Source organism: Phragmites australis, chromosome 3, assembly GCF_958298935.1.
Source record: "Phragmites australis chromosome 3, lpPhrAust1.1, whole genome shotgun sequence".
NCBI lineage: Eukaryota > Viridiplantae > Streptophyta > Magnoliopsida > Poales > Poaceae > Phragmites > Phragmites australis.
In genome coordinates, this window is record NC_084923.1 from 26,752,322 (window position 1) to 26,765,372 (window position 13,051).

At 42.7% G+C, this 13,051-nt stretch overlaps 1 protein-coding gene across 1 annotated transcript; it reads left to right on the forward strand.

The window, feature by feature from the left end:
- The first annotated feature begins 10,501 nt into the window (after nt 1–10,501).
- Nucleotides 10,502–13,042, forward strand: LOC133912746 (leucine-rich repeat protein 1-like). Its single transcript, XM_062355637.1, has 6 exons — nt 10,502–10,862; nt 11,384–11,455; nt 11,554–11,697; nt 11,942–12,013; nt 12,103–12,174; nt 12,641–13,042. The coding sequence occupies exons 1-6, from the start codon at nt 10,645–10,647 to the stop codon at nt 12,708–12,710; spliced, it is 648 nt and encodes a 215-aa protein (XP_062211621.1). The 5' UTR covers nt 10,502–10,644; the 3' UTR covers nt 12,711–13,042.
- The last annotated feature ends 9 nt before the right edge of the window (nt 13,043–13,051 follow it).

The window sequence follows — 13,051 nt, forward strand, 5'->3', positions numbered from 1 at the left end:
TATCATATAGGTATTGAAACATATCATATGGCTCAAAGAGGTAATCCCTACTATAAGTGGTAATGTACCTTTGGTGCAATCCACTCTAAATGGAAGGAATTTTGTGAAGCTATCTATCTCTTTTGACATACGTTCAAAGGGAGAAAGTAGTGAGGATATCACTATTAGAGCCTGTGGCAATGCATCACCAATTTCGTTGCATTCCAAAAAAAACGTCGTTAGATGGTGCCTAAAAGTGCTTGAGGAGCATGAGTTCTTTTTGCCTGACTACAACTATTTTTGAACAAAAACGCTTGGGGAGGGCGAAGAGGATTTAGCTTCGATCAGTGAGAAGCTTGCTTAGTTCAATGAATATGATATGGTACAATAATATGTAATCCGCTTGTTTTGGTATACATGACTGTTATCGTATATTATTTTTATAATTTTATTTTCTTTATTTGTAGGATATTTTTTGTTACACCTTTACGGCAATTAGCTTTCATACTATCTTAGATCAAGCCATGAAGCATCTTGAGTTAAGCTTTTATGGACTCGGAGTGGACTTCACTGCTAAAGGCAACTACCAGGCTGATATAAGGTTTCATTTAAGTGGAAATGAATCAGCTAATAAGACATTGCTTACTGTCTATGGTAAAGCATCGGGTCGTCCATGTGAAGTGAAAGAGAGTGCACTAATTAATGCGCTAATGTATGTCGATGAAGTACTAGGATACAATATTCTATATTTCAACTATGTTTAATATCAGAGGTTACATGCTCCGGCAAATGTTCAAGTGTAATGATGTATGGATATTTGGATAAGTACGTAATGTATGCATAACTATATTGTATGACTGACTTGAGTTAAATTCAAGTTTCTGGATGTATATCTGTGTTCTTGATATACTCATGTTCTGTTCTGTTGAATGGGATCTGTTGAAGTACTCTCTGTTTGCATGCATGCCTCTGATCCGAAATTCGATCTCTTCTTGTAGAAGTCATTAGTGACAGGTCTTAGTTTTCACCCGTCACTAATATATCATGAATGATGGGTGTTCTTATCACCCGTTATTAATGTTAAATCATTAGTGATGGATGTCTGTATCCTTGGGGGTTTACTACCGGGGCCACTCATTACTAATGGGTTGTGATGAGACCAGACACTAATGGCACACTCATTAGTGGTGCGTGTCCTTATCACTCGTTACTAGTGAGTGATGTTTATTATTATTTTCTTCACCGAGCAGCACGACCAGATAGTGTCTGTCCGCCGTGGCAGCTCGGCAAAGGGGCGATTCTTTTGGCGATTTTGTTGAGGCCAAATCAAATCTCAGTGTTTTGAAGTTGGTGTCTATCCCTGGCCTTTGAAGGTTTGCCTCCTCCCTCTCCTCCTCCTCTTGCTCATACATGCATGGTGGATTCTAGGGTTTGAGTTGGAATCAATAATTTTTCTACTTCTCCCAGATCTTGATATATGTGGATTGTCCCCCTTAGTGTACATGCATGCGTAACCTACGTCTCTCGTTCGGGAGTGTTTGATTATAAATAACTTGGTAACTCGTCATATTTATAAGAAGATGCTCTTGAATTGTCCACGTACTTTGGACAGTTCAAGGATATGTGATCCGAATAGTAGGTTTCTGTGCTCTTGTATGGTTCTAGAGAGAATTTCGGTGGCGTCTCGTTGTTGTTCTTTGGATACATACCCTCTCAGCTCGTTGTCGGGACATGTATTTGGAGAATAGCAGGGAGGTGTTGCCGAAATTTTCTCCAGAACCGTACAAGAGCATGGAAACTTACTTGGGCCACATATCCTCGAATGGGTTTAGGACCTATCTTTACCCATTAGAAATAAGTTAGGATCCTTCACCATAGATAACATCAAGAGGCTTTATAGGATGGAAGTCAATGAACTGGAGTTATTGAAGGAGCAGATTAGAGAATTGTAGGCCAGTGGTTTCATCAGACCTAGTTCTTCACTTGGGGATCACCAGTTATGTTTATAGAAAAGAAAGATAGAAGTCAAAGGATGTGTGTTGATTACCATTATTTGAATGAGATGACCATCAAGAACAAATATCCACTACCAAGGATTGATGATCTGTTCGATTAATTAAGAGGAGCCAAGTACTTCTCTAAGATAGATTTTAGATCCGGATACTACCAATTGAAGATTAGGAAAAGTGACATCCAGAAGACCGTCTTTGTAACAAGGTATGGATTATATGAGTTTATAGTCATGTCATTTGGATTGACAAATGCCTTGGCATACTTTATAAATTTGATGAACAAGGTGCTCATGGAAGAACTGGACCAGTTTGTGATAGTGTTTATTGATGATATTCTCATCTACTTAAGGAGTGCCAAAGAGCATGAACAACATCTGAGAGTGGTTATGGAAAGGCTAAGAGCACACCAGTTCTACGCTAAACTCAACAAGTGTGAGTTTTGGCTTCAAGAAGTGGCATTCCTTGGACATGTTTTAACAGCTGAAGGTGTGTCAGTGGACCCTTCAAAAGTTGAAGCAGTGGTTGATTAGATTCAACCAATCAATACCACGAAAATCAGAAGCTTCCTTGGACTGGTGGGTTATTACTGCAAGTTTATTGAAGGATTTTCAAAATTGGCTAAGCCAATGACTAAGCTTCTCTAAAAATACGCCAAGTTTGAGTAGGATGAAGGCTGTGAAGAGAGCTTCTAAGAACTCAAGAAGAGACTAACTACAGCCCCAGTGTTGAAATTGCCAGATATTCAAAATGACTTTGTAGTCTATTGTGATGCCTCACGCCAAGGTTTAGGTTGTGTACTGATACAGGATAGCAAGGTTGTGGCTTATGCATCTAGGCAACTGAAGCCACATGAAGAAAACTACCCAACTCATGACCTAGAGTTAGCAGCAGTGGTACATGCACTTAAGATATGGAGACACTATCTCCTTATAAATAAGTGTGAAATCTATGCATATCACAAGAGCTTGAAGTATATTTTCACTCAATCAGAGTTGAATCTTAGGCAACGAAGATGGTTAGAATTGATAAATGATTATAACCTAAGTATCTAGTATCACCCAGGCAAGGCTAATGTTGTGGCTGATGCCTTGAGCAGGAAAGTTTACAGCCATGACCTACGAGTATAGGAGTTAAGGCCAGAGCTCCTTGCAGAAATGCAACATTTCAATCTGCACATAACACAAGGGTAAGTTCACACTTTTGTGTTACATCCAACACTAGAGGATAAAATCCGTGAGGCCTAGTCAAAAGATGAAGAGATTCTAGAGGTCAAGAAGAATCTCGGGTTAAATGAAGCACCCGGGTTTAGGATAGATCCACAAGGAATTGTATGGTACAAGGATCGGTTATGTGTACCAGACTAGAAAGATCTTAGGGAGTTCATCATGGATGAAGCCCACAACTCCCCCTATTCTATTCATCCTGGATGTACCAAGATGTACACAGATTTGAGGGTTAAATACTGGTGGACAGGAATGAAGGTTGATATAACAGGATTTATCGCTCGATGTGACACATGTCAAAGGGTCAAAGAAGAGAACCAAAGGCTAGTAGGACTGATGCAACCATTAAAGGTCCCAACTTGGAAGTGAGATGAAATTGGTATGAATTTCATAGCTGGGTTACCAGAACTCAGAAGGGTAACGACTCCATATGGGTTATAGTGGATCGCTTGACTAAAGTATCCCACTTCATACCTGTTAAAATAAGGTATAATGGAGACAAACTAGCAGACTTGTATATCGACCATATTCTGAGACTACACGGAGTTCCTAGCAGGATCGTCTCTGATCGAGGACCCCAGTTCACATCGAGGTTTTGGAAAAGTCTACACACTGCCTTAGGAACTACACTAGATTTTAGTTTTGCTTACCACCTACAAACTGATGGTCAGACGAAAAGAGTAAACCAGATCTTGGAAGATCTTGTGAGAGTTTGTGTGATAACCTACGGAAAAGAATGGGAGAAAAATCTATCATTTGCGGCATTCTCATACAACAACAGCGTCCAAGCTAGTCTGAAGATCTCACCTTTTGAGGCATTGTATGGAAGGAAATGTAGAAAACCTCTACTATTGTCAGAAGTAGGAGAGTGTACACTCTTTGGACCTACGTTAATAGAAGACACAAAAAAAGAGTTGCTAAGATCAGAGAAAATCTGAGAGAAGCTTGGAGCATACATAAAGCTTATGTAGATAACCAGAGGAGAGACTTGACCTTCAAAGTTGGAGACTGCGTCTACCTCAAAGTATCCCTGATCAGAGGCACCTGAAGATTTCAAGTTCATAGAAAGCTAGCACCTAGATATGTGGGACCTTACGACATACTCGACAAGATTGTAACAGTGGCATACAAGTTAGCACTCCCGGAAGAGATGTCCAATGTACATGATATGTTCCATGTCTCACAGTTAAAGAAATGTTTGAGAGTTCCGGAAGAACATGCTCCCCTAGAAATCATGGACCTCCAGCAAGATCTTCAGTATAAGGAAAGATCCATCCGGATCTTAGATGTGGCAACTCGTCAAACTAGAAGAACAGCAGTCAAGTTCTGCCGAGTACAATGGAGTAATCACACGGAAGCAGAAGCTACATGGGAACGCGAAGAGGATCTGAAGAAGGATTTTCCAAATCTTTTCGACGAGCTTTCTAAATCTCGAGATTGAGATTCTGTTTAAGTGGGTAAATTTGTAACATGCTAAGTTTAAACATATTAATTAATTATAAATTTCACTCTAAATTAAAACTTTTATGATTACTTAGGCTAACTAAGATTAAGGAAATAAGTATATGAATGTATATATACCAGTATGTATACATTCATATATATTAAGTGTACTAAATTAAATAGGTGTTCCAAAGTGCACTAGAATCAATTTCAAAATAATTCCTACATTAAATTGGTTCATATGTATTGGTTTGAGATCTTTATGGTTCTTTGTGTCGAGATTTAAAATCGAATGTCTCTCAATTTCAAATCTACTCTTATATTCTATTCAGCTCAAATCCAATTCGATCTCAAATCCTTTGATTCAAATCATCTTCAGAATCTCAAGGTCCAAGTCCAAATCATAGTTCATATGTTCAAATGATTTGATCCTATTCCAAGGTTAAAAATAAATTCAAATATTCCATTTGAATTTATTCCAAACTTCCTCCTCAATTTTCCTTTTCTTTTCCTTCTTTTCTTCCATTTCTCCCCTAGGCCGGATTTCCTCCTCTCCCTCTCTTTCCCAACCCATCCAGCCTACTCAGCCTTCTTCTTCTTTCCTTCCCCTCTCCTTCTTTCCCACGCTAGGCCGCCACCGCGCCCCTCGGCCCAACTCGCTGCACGCTGGTCAGTTCGCCCGCGCGCGTCTCCGAGCGAGCGTGGCCGACCACGTGTCACCCATCTGGTCGCACCTCATCGTCGGCCGCCATTTTCCCCTCTCTGGGTAATATCCCCGCGTGCCTGACCGATATCCGCTTCTCCCACTCTCTCCTTTATCTCTCGCTCTTTCTCTCCGCCCATGCTTGCAGCCCCACCACCTCACCGATGCACTGTCCATCGACATCTGCTCAACGTCACGTGCTCACCACCTCACTGCTCCTTTCTTCCTCTATAAATAGTGAAGCCTGGCCCCCTCTCCTTCTCCTTTTCCCTATTTTCACCGCCATCGTCGCCATTGCATGCCACCGTAGCTCACCGTCGCCGATCCTCCATCCACAAGCAGTCGAGGAGCCGCGTCGCCATCCCAGTGCCACTCTTCGATGGCTGGAAGCCCGATGGGAGACCATCCAAGCTGAAGCCGAGCAGAACCGCCACCACCCCTTCGATGAGTTGTCTGCCGCCGCCCTACCCGTCGCCGTCTCCAAGCGTGGTGAGTACTCCGGACCCCTAGCGCTCCCTCCTAGGTAGCTGGTAGCCACCCTGTACCTCCTTTTCGTGTAGCTGCGCACCACCGTGCTTAAGGCCTCTCGCCGTCGTGTTGTGGTCGCCGCCAACGTGTGCCTTGTGCTTTGTGTTGTCGACAGCCATCGTGCTGTGATGCTTAGAGCCCTCAGGCACCTTTTCTTTGTAGGTTGGCACCTCCCAGTGTAGGGGAGGTGCTGCCCATTTTTCCCGCATCGCTGCCTCCTCCCCGGCTGCCATATGGTGTTGCTTCCCGTTGCCGGCCACTAGCGGTAAGCCTCCCGCCGCATCCGTCGTAGCGCATAGAAGCCCGACATCCGCTCATTTTCGTGAAACCCCGGTGGAATCCCAACTCTGACGAGCTCTCCGGTGATGTGTAAAAATGGGTGAAAACTATTTTGGCGGGGGTAGGTGGAGTAGTACTCTAGATAAGGATGCTCTTGGGGGCTTGAGTCACCTTTATGGCGTTCATTGTTGGAAGATATCTGCCTCAATCGTTTAATGACCGATTCAATTGTCTCGACATGCTTAGCCACCCTTGTGCAACCATGTGTCCTAAATATGCAAGACTTGATTTTTCTTTCATCATACTGAGTTGGGTATCATACTAGGAGGCCGAGAGTAGCGAGCAGTCAAGTGCCATTTGTCTCTCTATTTGTAGGTTTCTAGAATCGACCTATGCTTAAAAAGGGGGCTGGCCTTCAGTACATGGACTCTGGCGCTTGGCGGTAAATCTCGTAGAAAAGCCCGATATGAAAGGTGATTGAAGTGTCTCGATATAATTCGCTCATCCGCTTGCAACGGTTGGCGGCTAAGCATATCGCGTGGGTATAATGTACAACCTTTGCAGAGTGTAAATCTATTCGAATAGTCGTGTCCACCGTCATGGACATGCGAAACATGACCCCATTTGACTATACTATGGGTGCGTGTGTCTTGATAAGTGAGTGTGTAGATTAGATGTTCGTATGATGAGGTTCTTAGCCCAATCCGCCAGAAATTATGTGGTACTAGAGATATACCAGATATAACGATAGGGGCTACGGAGCGAGGTGTGACCCCTCCCAGGACAAAAAAATCCCAGATAAAACTTGTTACCTGGTTTTAAACCATTTAAACTGTTTTAAAGTCAATAATAGATGATATAATTGAATACCTGCATAAATTGCTTTACGTTTAAAACTAAACTGTAAAGCCTTGTCCTTGAATTACCCATTTATGCATCTATCAACAGCCTGAAGTAGTGTAGAGCTTGCTGAGTATCTTCCGTACTCACTCTTGTTGTCATTCAGATAAGGAAGCAGCCACTTCCAACGTTGGAGGCGAAGACGAGGATGAAGAGTAGTCATAGAAGTTGTGTTCGCACCCTAGATGCTTGTAGCTTAGGTCCTTACTTTTTGTTGTGTTTTTGTTTGCTGTTCGGCCATGTTTGTAATATACAGTATGGGTTGTAACCTTTTGTACTCTGTAACCTTAATACTTGCATACAAAGTTTGTCTGTGATACTATAATTCTTGTACTATGCGTATAAGTTACTTGATCTAGGAACTGATACGGGTGGCACAGGAGATCCCAGGTTGGGTTCTTACAATTTATTAGGTAAAGAAGCTTATCTGCCCATTGCTATTGGATGTGCAAAAAATACACGTGTGTCTGAACCATTGTATCCTCTACTGTAAAGAGTACGAAGCTGTGGATAGATGCCCAGTATGCAATGCGAGTCGGTACAAGAGGAATGATGATTGTGAGGACGAAGATGCTTCTGCCAACACGAAGAAGAAGACGACGAATACTGTTCATGACGAAGAAAACTCTTCTTCCAATGCAGAGAAGAAGAGAAAAAGTCATGCCATGATGATGTGGTACCTGCCAGTGATCTCCTGTTTGCAGCGTTTGTACTTAAACCCTAGGGACTCTGAAATGCTGTGTTGGCATTTCGATAAGCGCAATAAGGATCAAACTAAGCTTGAACACCTCGTTGATGCTAGCCAATGGAGAACATTCGATGCCATGTATCCAAATTTCGCTGAAGAACCAAAGAATGTAAGGTTCGTGGTCCTGGAATAAATCATTTTGGTGACATGAGCAGCTCACATAGCACTTGGTCAGTGGTCCTGGCCATCTACAACTTTCCTCTATGGCTATGTATGAAGTGGAAGTACCTTATGCTGTGAAAATCAATTTTCCACATGGTGATCTATTTTACACCTATAAAAATCATATATTTTCATAGGCCTTCGATCACAAGCGGTTGCCCTAAACACCTGTGAAAAACAGTTACGAACCGTCTCTGAAAATAGCTTCTGTAGGAGTGGCAGTGCTCAAAAGAAAGCTATTTTTTTGTGTTGCAAAGTGAAATGTGAGTTTCCTAAAGTAAATTAATTATATCCTGAATTTGTATTAAACATAACTTGGGTACATATATGGATTACATCTTTGTCCTTGACGAAAGAGTAAGTCATCCCAAATTATATGTTAATTAGAAATAGCCCACTGTTTTTCTAATTTATCACTGGGACAAATATTAAGGTACTCCTACTAACGAGCATGGGCGGACCCACCATCAGGGTAAGGGGCTGCCCCCTACCCCCTCTCCCGGCTCACTAGAGAGCCCTCCATCGCCGTTATAATTTTTTGGTATAAAAGACAAATAAGAATAGAAGGAGAAAGAAGAAAAGAAAAAAGGGTGAGAAAAGAGAAAGAAGAAGAGAAAAATACCTCAACCTTTTGTCTCTGAGTTCACTAGTCAGACTACTGAAAAACATGTGGTTAATCCATTAAACCAAAAGCACATGAGCGGTTCACTTGTAACCTGATTTTTCGTAGTATGCTCTCTAGATGAGAGTTCAAAATTAAGCCCAACCAAAACGGTCAATACCAGATCTCGGATGGCCCACAATTTCCTGCCTTCTCTCTTTTTTATCGATAAGTGGCTATTTTTTTCCATGGTGAGGTAGGCTGATAGGATCCCTGTGTGAGTCTTATATTTTGCTCCCCGTTTGATCGGGGAGTTGTACTGTTCCTGTTGTAGTGTGTTAACCACAAACTGGCTTACCCTTCGCTCCGGTTTCCACCAACAACACTAGTGTTGTGTGCATCAATGCGCTTATGCTAGAGTTTGAGGATGATATCATGGTAACCTTGGGTACATTGGACTATACCAACTCCTCGACGCCTAGCTCCTGACCCCGCCTTGACAGCCTCAAAGAGCTTGAGTTCCACGTCCTAGGGATAGTCTTTATAGGATTTGAGGTTCCACATTTATGGCTACTCTTCACTGGATTCTAGCAATCCCCGATCGTCAACATCTATCCAGCCTCCTCTTTTTGTCCACCCTCCGTGTCATTGCCATCGGTTAACCAACTTCCAGATGGCATTGCTATTCAGCTACATTGCCCCAACATCAAGCAGCTCACTATGTTCAACTCCACAATCGCAGAGGGTGTCCTGCATTCCATGCTCGCCAGGTGCCCGGCCCTGGAGAACTCGCTGGTTAAACAAAATGTTGGCTTCCGCCATGTCCAGATCACTTCTCCGCTTAAAAGCATATGTATCCTTCCCCATTGTTTTTTATCAACACTCATTCTAGAGGAATTTATCATCAAAGATGCCTCATGTCAAGGCTCATTCTAGAGCAACTCATCGTCGAAGATGCTACATGCCGTGAGAGGCTGCTCTGACTTGAAACAAATAGGAAACGAACAAAAAAAGAGCTCATAAGTGCGACAATTGGAATTGAGGATGAAACCGCCTCACTTCACTTGTTATCTCACACAAATCAAACCTACTTAGCCCGGCATTCTTTGAACAAGGTTTAAAGCCAAAATCCATTCAGTTGGACTGTAAATCTTTTTTATTTTGATATCAATTTTGGTTCATATAAGGTGTCCTATGGATAATGCAAATCGAACTACGAGTAGGGGAGGGGATAAGCTCTATGTGTTGTTGCAACGATTGTTGGACCTCAACATCGTGTTATAGAGCTAGTACCCACCCTCGTCAATCTCTACACCTGGTTCCATATCAGTCACTTGTGACCAGGCTTGCCGCATAGTTTGCTTGTGAGTTTCCTTTGCCTCACTATACTTATTAGCTCAACCAACCTTCTTTGTATGAGTGCAAACAGAAAACTAACCAGGTCATTACACTTTGCCTTATCCTAACAAGAATTAAAGTTGAAACCCAACAAAACAAACAATTGCAACTATTATCCTTGCCATCTTCTGGCACGAGTCAAACCAAATAGTGTTACCATACTTTCTCTAGGCAAAGAGTTAAAACAAAAACCATCAAATTTATCGTTACAACAGTTACCTCTATCATCTTATGATGACAGTTGAAACCGAAGCCTAATTAGAGAGGGTAGTGACATTGCCCTGGCTCTCTCTAACTAAAATGAAACTTTGAAACCAAATCCCAAGCAGAGGGCCTTTCCTAGAGGTACCTCGTAGTTTTCTATTTTTTTTTCCATGGCGAAGCAGGCTGGTAGGATCCCCGGGTGAGCCATACATTTTGCTCCCTCTTTTTTGCCTGGTCCACATTGGACCGTGGACTTGCACTATCCTTGGTCCTTGCCGCCGTGTGTTGACCGCACACAGCTGCTGCTCCTTTTCCTTCCCATTTCCGCCAACACCACTGCAAAACCAGCTCCCCATCCCTTCCCTCTCTCGTGCGCTGCTGCCCCCTTTCACACCGGAGCAGAGGACGCGACTAGCCGATCGACCGCCGCACCCATCTCCTCTGCCGATTCTCTCTGGTATCCTATGGCGGCAGCTCGTGTAGGCCTCGCCGTCTTCGGCGCGCTCCTCGCCCTCGCCGGCGCCCCCGCGCGGGCGTCGAACGAGGAGGGCGACGCGCTCTACGCGCTGCGGCAGCGGCTGTCGGACCCCAACGGCGTGCTGCAGAGCTGGGACCCCACTCTCGTCAACCCATGCACCTGGTTCCACGTCACCTGTGACCAGGCCAGCCGCGTCGTCCGCCTGTGAGTTCCCTTCCCCCAACGGCGCCGCGGCGTCGGCGATCTCTCTCGCCTTCCTTCCCCTGTTCGTCCAAGATTCCGTTTGCTCCCTGCCCTGCATGAACTTTTTAGGTTGAACAACTTTTTTGGGTAAATTTGGTTGTTGGTTGCGAGAATTCGATGGCTGATCGCTGAAGAAATTCTCGGTTCTTGTGTATGAGTTTTGTCATATGGAGAAGCGCGTCAGAATCAGATCTTTGTTTCTGAGGTCTCGGCTCTCCAGTTGTTCTACCGTTGCAATGTTTGCCTATCACAAATAACACGCTTAGCCATAGAGAAACGGATGTTCTTTAGTCCTAGAGTTGCTTGTTCTACTAGAATTTCTGGGTCTGTTGACCACAAACTGCGTCTTTCTACAGAGGGGATTTTTTTTTCTCAAATATGTGCATAATTAAGAATTTCACGCTTTCTTAGTTCAAGAACTGTGTCTTGTCCGTGTTCGATGATTGAGTTATATGACTCTTCCTTTGTGACAAATATTTCAGGGATTTAGGCAACTCCAACGTCTCCGGCTCCATCGGTCCTGAGCTCGGCCGTCTTGTGAACCTGAAATACCTGTATGTTCCTATGTGAATTCTAGTTTTTCTGTTGTTCGGCAGGGAAAGAAAGCAGTGGAAGTTGATTGAATAAATGGAAATTGAAATTTGATCTGCAGGGAGCTGTACAGGAACAATCTCGATGGCAAGATCCCAAAAGAATTGGGCAACCTAAAGAATTTGATCAGCTTGGATTTGTATGCCAACAAGCTCACTGGAGGAATCCCCAAGTCACTTTCCAAGCTGAACTCACTCAGATTCATGTATGTTACCATCTTTTGAACAATTGGTTTGCTAACTACAAAGCCGTGCCTTGTTTTCTCCAAAGAATAAATTCAAGTGAATTAGGCAATTGTGCCAATTACTCTGAATGAACTTAAATCAAATTTAGGGTATATGTATTCTCAGTTCATTCTGTGTTCGAAATGTTAGGTGATAATTTTAGTGTGAAGTCAATATCCTTTTCTCATTTTTATAATTAAATCTTGGTTTTATTTGTCTTGATAGGCGCTTGAACAACAATAAGCTTACAGGATCCATTCCAAGGGAGTTTGCCAAACTCTCCAACCTGAAAGTCATGTGAGTGTAGACCTTTATCATATTCAGTATTTCAGTCGTTTCTTTAATTTTCTGTGGCACTGATTGTTGCTTGTACCTGTGACGTGCAGTGACTTGTCTAACAATGACCTCTGTGGAACTATTCCTGTTGACGGTCCTTTCTCAACCTTCCCTCTTCGAAGGTATGCCTTAAAGCTAACTTACTGCCAGATACTTTCAGTACAGCATACATCATGCGGAATGCACCAACAGCTCGAAGCAACTGTGGATTTTGTTAGATTTTGGTTTTTAATTGTGATACCTAAAAGAATACATTGCAAATGGTGCACATGATTGATTAGAATCGATGCTCAGCTAAGATAAATAGGTTCCTGAATCTTTGTTCTAAAAAAAAGATGGTTATTCCTGAATCCTTATATTTGCCACTGAGATGACTTTACGTTGGCCTTGTATTGTTGAATCTTTGTTCTAAAAAAAAGATGGTTATTCCTGAATCCTTATATTTGCCACTGAGATGACTTTACGTAGGCCTTGTATTGTTTAGTCTTTGTTCTAAAAAAAAGATGGTTAGGTGCTGTTCTAGATCATTCACATGCATCATCCTCAACCACAAGAACAAAAGGGCTAACACAACTCTATACCTTTCAGCTTTGAGAACAACAGCAGGCTCAACGGTCCAGAGCTGCAAGGATTGGTTCCTTATGACTTTGGATGTTAGAAGCTCCTGTTCATGGTATTACACAACAGCGTACCCCGTCCCTAGTGGAAGGGAAACCAGGATAATAGTACAAATAGAAACCTATCGTGGATAATGTCGTGAGTTATTTATATATGCAGCAGAAGAACTGAAGATGGTGCGATAGCAGGTCCTGTGATATTTATTCAGACAGCATAAAGATAGAATGTATTCAGACAAGTTTTGCCTGGCTGATACAGTTATTATGTCATGGTCAATTGTGTGCACCCAGAGGCTTCTTGGTACACTTTGGAAAAGGGGGTACAGAGGCTGTTTATGAATAAATTTGAGCCGACAAAAATATATACATTTCATATTTTCTG

Bases quoted from the DNA above. Each gene is read 5' to 3' on its own strand.
- LOC133912746 (XM_062355637.1), top strand. From the start codon at position 10,645: ATGGCGGCAGCTCGTGTAGGCCTCGCCGTCTTCGGCGCGCTCCTCGCC. The intron at 11,456-11,553 runs GTATGTTCCTAT...TTTGATCTGCAG, and splicing joins CTTGTGAACCTGAAATACCT to GGAGCTGTACAGGAACAATC. The intron at 11,698-11,941 runs GTATGTTACCAT...TTGTCTTGATAG, and splicing joins CTGAACTCACTCAGATTCAT to GCGCTTGAACAACAATAAGC.